The 11,874-nt window shown below is 35.8% G+C and overlaps 2 protein-coding genes across 3 annotated transcripts in view; both read right to left on the bottom strand.

The window, feature by feature from the left end:
• The window catches only part of LOC109596468 (uncharacterized), a 56,085-nt gene that overhangs the window by 2,619 nt on the left and 41,592 nt on the right, over positions 1-11,874 (bottom strand). The window contains exons 5-11 of the mRNA XM_049969889.1: positions 2,215-2,492; positions 1,683-2,040; positions 1,486-1,604; positions 1,080-1,205; positions 847-1,023; positions 306-473; positions 153-197 (exon numbers count right to left, since the gene is read on the bottom strand). Of these exons, the coding sequence (XP_049825846.1) occupies positions 153-197; positions 306-473; positions 847-1,023; positions 1,080-1,205; positions 1,486-1,604; positions 1,683-2,040; positions 2,215-2,492 (1,271 nt within the window). The remainder of the gene's footprint in view (positions 1-152; positions 198-305; positions 474-846; positions 1,024-1,079; positions 1,206-1,485; positions 1,605-1,682; positions 2,041-2,214; positions 2,493-11,874) is intronic.
• LOC109596469 (interferon regulatory factor 2-binding protein-like B) lies at positions 2,635-11,587 on the bottom strand. 2 transcript variants are annotated; one of them, XM_020012021.2, is made up of 4 exons: positions 10,560-11,587; positions 4,966-5,235; positions 4,626-4,903; positions 2,635-4,560 (listed from the first exon to the last, which is right to left on the bottom strand). In XM_020012021.2, exons 1-4 carry the CDS (start codon positions 11,371-11,373, stop codon positions 4,435-4,437), a joined length of 1,488 nt encoding a protein of 495 aa, XP_019867580.1. In that variant the 5' UTR covers positions 11,374-11,587; the 3' UTR covers positions 2,635-4,434. The 2 variants fall into 2 exon arrangements, with proteins under 2 accessions (XP_019867580.1, XP_019867579.1); XM_020012020.2 differs by having other exon boundaries at positions 4,626-4,906; positions 10,560-11,586.

Raw genomic sequence — 11,874 nt, 5'->3', positions numbered from 1 at the left:
TATTGTTTAGATAAATAGTAGACTGCATTGTTAATCGAAGTATAAGAATTATAAAAAACCTGATATGGTTAAAAACCACATTTATTTTAACAATTTATTAGGAGAATATTTATGATACCATCATAATGTAATCATTTGTATTTTATACGTACCGTCGGTAATTTCCAATTTTATATTTAAACTTTTGGTCTCTTGGTCTAAAACAATAAAATTAAGGTAAAGAGGTACCAGACATTGAGAGAATAACTCAATATTTAATTTGGTATTAAATATTTATAATTACTAATAACAGCAAAGTTACTTACTAGATTTGGGTACTACCACATATCCTTTGGGATCTACGAAGGTTTTATATATCTTATCATCAATTTGGACCAATTTTATAGCAGATTCATTATTCAATGGCTCCGGTGTGTGGGTAGCTGCCGATGCGATCAGTTGATATGATTTAAATAAATTTACAATGCTGTCCGCTGCAATATTATAACAATATTAAAATAGCACCTGTTTTTGTAACACAGAGAACGAATTTAGTCATTTTATCTTATCACATCTGGTTAGGTTTAAAATTAATATTTTATGAATTTTCACTTAAACCTTAAAATTATAACTATGTTGCTATAACTATATATTGTTTTTTGTGTGACTGAATTTTTGAAGAAAAACTAGATGTGATAGAAGAAATATGTGGATACTTATAAATTCAAGATATTAAACATGAACAATAAAATATAAACAACGCTTTAACCTGTGAAATTAATATATATTCCTGACGTTTCCAAAATATCAATTATGACTTCCTCGAGTCCCAGAATTAAGTATTTTTAAAATTAATTTTACACTTACTCTTATAGCGTTGCTCCGTACTTAAAGCGTAAACTGATTTTGAAGTAAGAAAATCTTCACGCGACATTTTATTCACTCTGCTATTTAGTTTATTCATATTAATTATAACATCCTGTTTCCTGAAGTTTTCTTGTAAATTCTGCCCAACGTTACATTCACATGTTTTAATTTTTGTTGCTAAAAAAGAAATATCTTTCACTTAGATAGAAAATACATAAAACTACATTTCTTACGTTTTATAGTCGACATATTGAGTATTTCATCACCCATTACCTCACATCTGCAAGAATCAAACGGGTTTCGTCGGATTATGCAGCCACAAGATGGTCGTGCATTAGATGATGCATCGTCAGGTTTCTCTGTAATTTTGAACAATGAGCAAACAAACAGTGAGCTAGCGAAGTTAAATAAAAAAAATAATTTGCTGTTTCCAAGTACAGCACAAATTATTTCGTTATTTGAATAACTGCTGTTTTTAATCTCGTAGAACACAAGCAAGAAGGTGATGGAACAATTTTAGGGCACAAGAGTCAAATATGTGTGTCTAATGTTGTTTTTTAAAAAGTATATAAGCCCAGAATATTTCGAAAAGTAAAAGAAATTTGATTATAACTACCAGGCGTTTTTCTAATTCATTACCTGAAACAATACTAAATGTCTTCTTTCCAAACTCAGAAAAATCCCTGGATGGTGGGTGGTCTTTCATATCCATATATAAACTGTTGAAAGATTTGTTGAACGACTCTGCCTCTTTGCGGCTGGAAATATATCATTGTTTAAATGTAATTGTGGAAAAATTGAATCACGGAAAATGATTAATTCAGTTTGTTACATACCACTCAGCTTCTATATACTTGACATTCTTGTCATCACGTACGTAATTTACGCTCATTCCTTCGGGTGTTATTGTTAGATCCAGAGTTTGGGTGAGTGTAAATGGGCGACCCGGCACATTAATAGGAGGGAGCAATTGCGTCATCATTTTCTTCTTCTTATTAGGGGCATTTTCAGAAAGGTTTGTTGATCGAATTTCTACAGATTCACCTAATTGAAATTCTGTTTTTAATGACATTGGAGTCGGTTCTTCTACTTTATTGAGCATTTCTTGAACTGATTTACACGTTTTTCCAGCCATTTTATTTTCGTCTGTTTGAATACTTCGCGTTACATAAAAATATCTTGGTGCCATGTTTACTAAAATAAGTAATTTTACATTATACACGTTTTCCTGGGTGACGAAATCTATAATATCTCAAAAATGGTTTAATCAAATAATTTAGTAATTAAATATAATAAGTCTTCTATGGCTTATGACTATTACTATTTTTCGCCTCATTTCTTTCTTCACTGTTATTTTCGTTTACTTACCATCAGCAATAGAACTATTTGAATCATATGACAATTCCTCAATAGTTTTTAATTTCTTCACGGAATCGTCGGTTTCAATACTGGCATCAGTATGTTCGAAAGGTTTGTTTTGAAATTTGTCACAGCACATATTCTCTTCTCTGGGATTTATATCTGATCTTCGAGTTGTAGGTCTCGGCAAAAAAATTTCCTCAATGCTTTCACGAAAATTGTCCAATTGACTTAACAATTGATCGGCGTTTTTAATTTCCTCTTGAAGCTTGTCAGTTTCTTCAGTCCTAAAAAATGTACATTTTGTTAATTATAATTGTTTTATAACTTGGTGATAAATATTATAGTATATCTCTAGAGAAAAATTGCAATAAAAATTCAGTGCTATAGGTGGAGAATTGGTCAGGGAAAAAAGAAAAAAGAAAACAATTTAAGACATTAATATTTTTTATTTGACATCAACTAGCATAGATTGTACAAGCTTTTAGAACAAATAGATGTCCGTTGTTATACAAATTAACAACCGCAAATATACAATTTTCTGACATTGTCAATACAATTGTTTATCTGTGCTATATCACAAATCTTATATTAAAACCATAACTACATTATTTTGAATATACAATTGTTAGGTCCAGAATACTCAATCACAATTTTTTTACTTAAATCGCTTTCAAATAACATACGAATGATGTTTATAATAAGTTGACAATAAAACTTTTTTGAAAAATAATCTGATTGAATTATTATTTAAATGAAGTAACTTCTTCATTGGTCTCTTTGTGTATAATTATGTCCATTACATATGTAGGTATACAATTACTTATATACAAAAGTCTGTACAATAAGATTCATCTTGTTTCTTATATTGTTTAGAAAAGACTAATATGGTGAATAATTTCTGCCCTTGTTATTGTCGTCAACTTCAAAGGTTACTGTTTTTTAAATCCTATAAAAATACCAGTGCAAAATCATTTGTACATTTGATTTTTTTCTAAACAATACCAACAAATATGACAAGACAATAGTGTAAATATACAAGTCGAATAAATAGACATTTAATATTATTGTATATTGACCAAATGAATGTATCAAGGTACAATCGCTATTAAACTCATGTATATTGTTTTTACATGATCAATATAAGCAAATGAATACTCAGTACGAAAACTTTAAAACAAAACAATTCTCATGTAAAATAGAACATCCATTTGTTTACATTAATCATAAGTAAACTAAGTAATAGAGTATATTGATTGCTTTTATGAAGTTGAGTTAGGTATAATTTATTTCAACCTTTTAGCCTTAAAATACCTTATTTTTCAATGTACTCAACCACTTGCTGAAGAAATTGTATTTAAATATCATTCTTATAAGATACCAGCGAGTTTTGTAGTTCCTATTAATGAAGTTTGCACTTCACGTTTTGACTAGTGTACTTTCCATAAATAAAAAAGCTTGGCCCAAATGTACCACAATGAACATAAAATTCGTAAACTAAAAACGGCATTTATAATCACTTTGATTTTTCATGTCGTTTCTTCGATTATAATCGCTGATGAATATATAATATTTACAGCTCGGTCTAATTTTACAAACGAGTCGTTTTATGTGCGATTTTAAAATTATCACACAAAATCGTAATTTTTAATGTGCAACTAGTTTCCAACCGAAAATGTTTTACAAACTTTTTATCTTGTGCGTTTCATTTAATAAAAACAAAGAGTAAATAAGGAAACTATAACTAACATCTTAATTTTATTTTGTACATGTTTTTTTTCTTTTGTAGATTTATTTACATTATTTACAAACAATAAGCTGTGACCTTTAGTCACAAATGAAAGAACAACAAATAGACAAAGAAGTTGATTCTTTGACAAAAATAAACATATTCATAAAAATTTATTAAATAATCGGCAAATATCTGTATTCTATATACATATTTTCGGCGACTATAGCCTTATTTTCAAATAATTCGGTATGTATGTATATAATCATAAGACAGATCGTTGGACTCGAGCCCTACTTCTTTTAAAACTAAAAATTCGACACAGCCTTCTTCAAATTCAATGTACAATTTTTTTTTTCGACAAATTCATTGAATGCCATCATATTTATTCCGAACCGCTTCGCCAACATTTCCCAAAAATTTTCATCTCCTTCATCAAAGAGACATTCTCAACTAGAGTTGAGTAAAAATATCCAACACTTCTCAAGTGCCATTCCGGATTAAGTTTCTCGCTCCTTTTTAACCTTGTACTCTTCCCCGAGAATTGTCGCTATTTCACCTTGCATAAATGCCCAAGGTACGTTCGAATTGGCCAATGGGCATTTCTCTCCGCTGGGACAATAGACCTGTAAAATAAAACAGAATTTTCTCAGTTCCGCAATTTTGACGGACTTAAGGAAAATGTAATTACCTCAGAGCCGGCTCCCTGCCTCTTGATGCTCTCCCTGCTGCAGGGGAAACAGAACTTGTGGTGGGGTATGGACGGACACTGGACGAAGTGAGTGTCCTCGAGTCTTTCCTGACACAGGGTGCATTTTAAAGTAGCAGTGGTCGCCGGAGTCGTAGCCACATTATCCCCATTTGCCGCGTTCTCCACGTTCGGCCCGGTCATGTTGCCCGCTTCCGTCGACGTTACCGTTGTCGAAGACACGTGCCTCGATCCAGAGGATCTTCTGCCACTCGATGATCCTGCTTAAAAGAAAATCATTCGTTAACACAATGTCACAAGTCAACTTTTTTAGATAACCAACCTGTTGAGTTAGGCGAGTGTTGCGAACCTCTCGAGGCGGACCTGGGGGCGGCGTTTCCGGGCGGGCTGCCCACGGCCGATCTGGGACTGCCGGGCGGCAAGTTGTCCGCCACGGACATAAGTGCCGCCATCGGGCTTTGGCTCGAACCGGTGGGCGGTTGAGTTTGTTGCGTGGAACCGGCCGGATTGGCTTCCGGTGGCGAATTCGTCCTGCTGTTGTTTAGCGGCGAGTTCGAATTAGTGCCGTTTGCGTTCGTCACTGAGATCGGTGCTAAAAATTATTAAAAATTATACATTAAACAACCAAATGTAAAATAATTGATTATAATCTCATTTTATACATATTTCCTTTATAAACTTAAGTGATTACATGGTATGATCATTGAAAATACGCAACTCTTATTGATTTAAATTAATTTTATAGTTCTATTGATATACAATTCCTGCCTTAAACTATTATTATATTAATTAAAACACGTAGAAAGTCCATTTATAAAGTTGCATGCTTGAAAGGTCAGAGAAACATTATCGTGCATGATGATTGGAAACATAGCTAAAATATCAAACTTGTTGCTACATATTGCGTTTTTTTTTAACCATGTGCTGTCAGCATAATCAGTAGGTTGTGAGTCATTTTTCTAATATTTGCAAAACTATCCAAGGTCATACTAAAATTTAAATTGTAAAACAGGCTATTGTTAACAACGCAATAATAGTTATTGCTTGATAAAGTGTTAAAAATGATATTCATTACAAACTAAAGGCTATTGAAATGTTATGGTCAAATGTTTTCATTTACATTTGTCGTTACTAGTACTTCCTAATGTTTATATACAGAGAACAATAAAATAAAAATATCAAAGATTATAAAACTTTAAAGTAAACATTATCGGATGAGATTAAGACAAATACTTTATAGAAAGTAGATTTAACATTAAAAACCACATAGTTAAGAATCAAAAAGTCACAATGAGTATTTGTTTTATATTTAGTTTTCTTTTATTATTTCTTTTATTTATTATCATATTATATATAATAATTAAGGACACTTTTAAACAGTTAAGCAGATTTGAAAATGAAAGTTATAAACGAATCTGAAAACTTCAGAAAATTTTAACAAATAGCATTTTAAAGACATTTTATGTTCAGTTTATTGAACAAGATTCGCTATGATTTATGTATAATTTTAACTTGAAATTATTTTTCATTAAGTTAAATATGGGTTACTTCTTTAAAAAATTAAATATGTGTATTATTTCATTTTTTCCTGATGTGGCAGATCTTAACTTTTGCCGAACGATGCCATGGAAAAATCCTAACAGTTAATTCTTCGTCATCGGAATATAATTAAGCCGATATGAATGAAAATAATTAAATAAAGATCTAAAAATACATAAGGCGGTCGCCGCGCACGATGTCATCTACATTTAAATCGGCAGTATCCTATTTTCGTCATCTAGCGTGCGTAGCAGAACTTAACTGTAGCCCCGTTGCCCCCCCGCGCCGCAGCCCGCAGCACGTACACGTCGCGTCGCGCTGTTTATATGTGTGCCGGGCGGCGCGTCGCGCACTCTCCCCACCGCTCGCAACCTTGGCGTAGTGTGTGTTTGGGCGCGATTTTGCATTCCCGCATCAGGATCGCAGACGGGCGAGGAGGTCGCGATATCTCGCCGCGCGTCGTACGTGTTCCTCACGTGACCTACCGCGTCTGGTGACGTCACCGGTGACAGATAAACGAACGATCGGCCCCGGTCGGCTGCGATCGGCGTCGGGGAATGCGACCGCGACGCGCTTTTTTCCGGCGTTACGTACTTTTCAACTGCGACGGCGGAAATGTCGTCACGCGGCGTTGTCGCTACGTCACGTTCGCATCCGATGGGAATTACGATGGCGGGAACAATTCTTGCCGGCACGACAACATAATCCCGACAACAATCATTCAATAACAGTAATCATCTTTAGTGGTACTGCGTAGTACTACTACTTTGGTCTAGAATGAGAATTATTTGTCCATAGACTTATTGGCTCATAATTACTTCTCTGGGTGTACCGTACCAATTATATAGAGTGGTGTCTTATAAGACATGTAAAAAATTGAATCAGTCTTAATCAGACATTCCGAATTTCAAGTATTTTCAGTACTTAACACGAACAAATTTTTGAATCCCAACGTCTCTGATTAAACATAATGAAATTTATAATTATTATTTATATCCAGTAAGTTACTGAAACAGAATTTTCTGACAATAAGTTTGATAATCTACGCCAATATTCTGCTAGTGGCACCTCCTTATATTCATAATTTCTTATCACATTTAATGCAACAATTTATTCTAAATATAGTCGTGATTTATCCTCATAAAATTTAAACAAGTTACATGCAATCCTTGAACTAAATAGCAATCATTTTTTACAATTCCTTCAATATTATCTTCGATAGTATGACATATTTATACAGATACACATGGTGTACTTATCACATTTCTGGCAGATTTATTTATAAATATTTGATTGTTCCATTGTTTTTATTATCTTAATTATTATTATTGTTCATTCGAAATAATTCCTCTCTAAAAAACAATTCACTAGACCCATATAAAATTTATCTGCAATAGTACCGTGAGGTACAGATGTCTTGGCATGTGTGTTACTTTTATTTACCTAATGACAATGATGCAAGAGTCCCAAGTTGTTTTATTGTTGTCACAGATCCAGCTGACCCAATAAAAAACAAACAAAAGGACAACGTAAAGCACAGGTGCCTTGTTACCGTTTCGACTGTCGCTCGTCTTAGATATTATTATCTATTTCCTTGTTAAAGCAGCTGCAAATCGAAGGATATCAAACATCTGCTATAAGAAGGACCGTTGTTTCCTTTAAGGTGAGGGGACCGATTGTAACCCACTTAAATGTGGAGGAATGGGGTTGCGGTGGATTTGCACATGGCTTCCAAAGATAACCGCCACCTTTCAATATATAATGCATGTCTTTCATTATAAAGCAGTAACTTTAAATTTCAATGTTTTAGTACATCGCAATTATTAACTTTTCGTTCCCCTGGATGTTCGTTATTGATGGATGTGGCATTCAAGTACTCATAAATTAGCAAAGGCTCGTTGCCATTGCCCACAGCAGACGCGGAGGTTTTTCTGCAGCGTCCAACAGATGCGCGACCGTCGGGGGTTGTGTGCATCGTGAGAAAGTTTATCTCAAGGTCGTGTGAATGACGCACGACCAGCTCCTGAACATCAGACTGGTTTTTCGAAGCGAAGGCCAATGCGCTTCACAGGTCACAACAAATAGGTCACAAAAAATTATCATCGCATTTACCAGCAACTAGTCTATTGATTGCAAAGATACGCTTACTTATAGATGTATCTACTTCAGGGTGCTACAATTCAGGAGAGTAAAAGAACAGTTGTGGTGGGCCTGATTTTAAAAATTTTAGGTCACACATGTTAAGTAATTTGTACTATTATATCACCTTTCTAAAACGGGTTCTTATTGTTGAACAGAACCTCTAGTCGGTCTACCTGGGTTTTCTCAACAGATACCGTTGACTACACCTTTTCATTTAAATTTTTTGATCTCAGTCTTTTAGCCTTGGGTGGGAATATTCTGTCCTATTGTGCCTTCATACAATAGATCCGCAAGGCAAATAAAGATATCTTTGTTGACTCCAAAAAACGTCACTCAGTCAAATTTTAGCATAATGATAAATATTCACTCTCCAGATGGATTTTTATCTAAATCAATATTAACTGAATTTAATTCGATAAAATTGGTATAATTGAATAAATTAATTTAATTATAAATAAATCACGTAATCATATGATTCGTATGTCCGAAGGCCCCACTATAGAGAGAGCCAGTCGTGAAAGCGTCGGGCAAAACACCCAGAATCGTGACGTAGCAGACGTACAACATAAACAGGTAGATGTAAGGTATTAATATTGAAACCGGTCAAGTGAGCCCAGGAAACCGGTCATGTCATGACTGTCGGCGAATTGTTTGGCACGCCTGGCTACACGTGACGTCACAAGGTTGGTATTGTGGGCCGGAATGAGACTGAATCGCCGTTGCCACATCGACCGGCTGTGCTCAGCGAGAGTTTGGGCGGATGGGGAGCTATATTTAGCGGTTGAAATGAGTGAGGTTCTGGTGTTGATGAAAGACCACAACAACCAACAAAACTTAACAGTTCTTTATAATGATGGTTTACATTAGCCAATTCTTCGCACCACGAAGACGTTTAAGGCACTTAATTTTAGTTATCCTTGAGGAAGCTCAAGTTCAAGAAACGCAGACGGTGTAGAAAGACGCGTGTAATTGCCATCAATAAAATTGCAATCAATGTGTTTCCAAGGTTTTATGTTTAACAGCTCATCCACAACGTGGCTTATAACAGATACGTATCATTACGAATTTGGCAACGGTGGTTTACAGTTCGAAGTGAAAGCTCGATTGCAAAACTGTGTCGCCCCAGCGTTCTCAACGTATGGTGCACACAAACATGTATTATAACAGAACTTTTATCATTAACGTCGGTTCGTTGCACGATTTTGAAATCTAACGTATGTGGCATTCACCTTTGCCATAAATATTACTATGCAGACCCAAATAAACATGTTACGTCAAAATTGCTCGAGGAAACAGTTCCTTCCCACTCCAATGCATTCATGAAACGACGAATTATGAATTATAGATTTCAGTGAACGTTTAAAGATAGTAACTTCATGTACTTTGTATGAACTGCTACAACAGATATATTTCCTGGTTATATTTATCGTTTCTTATTTGTTTCTAATGTGTCACACCATCAATAACGTCTCTTCTTGTATGTGTTATATTGACTAAAACGTTAGCCGTACTTTGATCCTCCATGTTCCTATACGATTGTTAAGTTCAAGGACTTTTATATTTACTAATATGTTATTTCCTGGCAAATATTAACATATAATGTTTATGTATTATTAGCAACATCTGTAGGAAGATAAAAATACGTCGGAAATAAGACTTTTTTCATAGACACGATAGGAAATCACATTGTATTAAGCTCAAATCAACGTTGGCAAAACTTAAGACGACCACATTATAATTGTAAACATATAACATTAATATATGAGATAATTAGGAAGCATTTGCTTTAATTCAATCTTACAAATAGGCTTTATGTGTATGGTTAACAACCTGTGCATATTTCATACTTGCTAGTATTAATAACCTTGTGACATTCACGTCACCACCAAAATTATACTTTGTCCCCACTTAATTAATAAAACTGACCGTTAAGATGCGTTAATGGTTCAAAATCAAGATAAGTTTGTTTACCAATGCATAAAGGTAATTTACATATCATTAAACGGGGTAGCTCGACACAATACTTCTGGAAAAAGATTTGTACGGGCACACAAAGTAATGTAAATGAATGTATAATGATCAATAACGATATAAAGATCACAATTATTAATTCAAATACGTTATGAATATATGATACTACCATGCAATATTTAGAAAGAGTACTGCGTAGTTTCAATGGAAACAAATATTAAAAATAGACACGTTAAGCGACTAAAGTTTCCAAGCAAAGCATACCGTTGGGTTTGAAAGCTGTTCCTGCGTCGAAGGAAGCTGTTCTTATGGGGTGTTTCTCCTGCTTAAATGTTCTGTCGGTGGATACGACGAAAGGCTGGGACAAAGATACAGCCGGCAACGAGTCGCCTCGCGTAAGAGGTGGTCTTGTTGCTGTGCCATGTTCCTCAACTGACATCATTCTTTTAGCACCGTTGACATCGCCGTTGTGATGACCGTGATGGTCATCATCCTCGGCTGTACTTAAACCACGCTTGATGCCCTGTTGGGTTAAGCTGGGTGGTCTTCCGTTGGCGTGGTGGTGTGTTTGCAACGGATGATGGGCAGCGGCAGCCAAATGGGCTGCCGTGGGTAATCTTACGTTAGATCGAGCTACCAGAGCCTCGTGCTCCGGAGTGGTCTCTATTTGGGGGCGTGACATCGATGATGTGCCCCTTGGAGGCTGGGGCTGCTGATACTCCGTCATCATTCCTGATCTGTGGTGTAAATTATAGGAGGTTGAGTGATGAGCTCCGGCAGTTTGTTGTCTGCTGGAGCTGGCCACCACTTCCCCGTTTTGATGTTCGTGCGTTGTACTGCTCCTGTGAGGTTTGGACGTATGCCCGGCTCTTTGCTCCTGAAAGCCATGTGCCCTTTTCATCTGCCTGGCATTGTCCAGCACTAGTTCTATTCTGTCGGCTCCTTCGTAATTCACACATCCTCTGCACACTGCTTCGGAGAAGTCATGTACCATAGCCCATGGCATCCTGGGCAGATCACAAAGGTAACAATGTTGCCTTTTGGCCTGCTGTATTTGCATCACAGACATCTTAACCATTTAAAACAATCTCTATCACTTTGAAAATGTGTAGGAAGAAACTGTCAACACTATCATATAACTCCAAAAATCGGATAATAGTACGCCATGCCAATGCGACTAGCGGAAAGCAACGATACACGTACACGACCAATGACTAACTGCGGCACACTGAGAGAAGCCCCGATTTTGAGGAGAGAACGGCGACGCGCACGACGAACAAACCGACTAACTGAACCTCTGAACAGGGGGCCGGGGGCAGAGGCCCTCTCGGCTCTCGGTAATCGTTACATTGATGACGTCACTACCAATGGAATCGTCTGCCGACGTCACAGATTGCGCGCGCTGCCACACAAATAGTGGCGACTTTCCTTATCGGAGCTTTTTGCATAACAGGCCGAGTTTTAGTAAACATTGAGGAAAAGCTTTCATTCAGTGGGATTGGCTGAGCAAGATATATGCAACTATACATGTTTTGGCAAATTGTAATATTCCTCATTTGTTAAATTCCAAAAATCCGTT

The sequence above is a fragment of the Aethina tumida genome, chromosome 7 (assembly GCF_024364675.1).
Source record: "Aethina tumida isolate Nest 87 chromosome 7, icAetTumi1.1, whole genome shotgun sequence".
NCBI lineage: Eukaryota > Metazoa > Arthropoda > Insecta > Coleoptera > Nitidulidae > Aethina > Aethina tumida.
The sequence above is the reverse complement of the archived record's forward strand: the minus strand, read 5'-3'. Positions and strand labels throughout refer to the sequence as shown.

Bases quoted from the DNA above. Each gene is read 5' to 3' on its own strand.
- LOC109596469 (XM_020012020.2), bottom strand. From the start codon at position 11,373: ATGGTTAAGATGTCTGTGATGCAAATACAGCAGGCCAAAAGGCAACAT. The intron at 4,907-4,965 runs GTTGGTTATCTA...TTTTCTTTTAAG, and splicing joins ACACTCGCCTAACTCAACAG to CAGGATCATCGAGTGGCAGA. The intron at 4,561-4,625 runs GTAATTACATTT...TTTATTTTACAG, and splicing joins GGCAGGGAGCCGGCTCTGAG to GTCTATTGTCCCAGCGGAGA.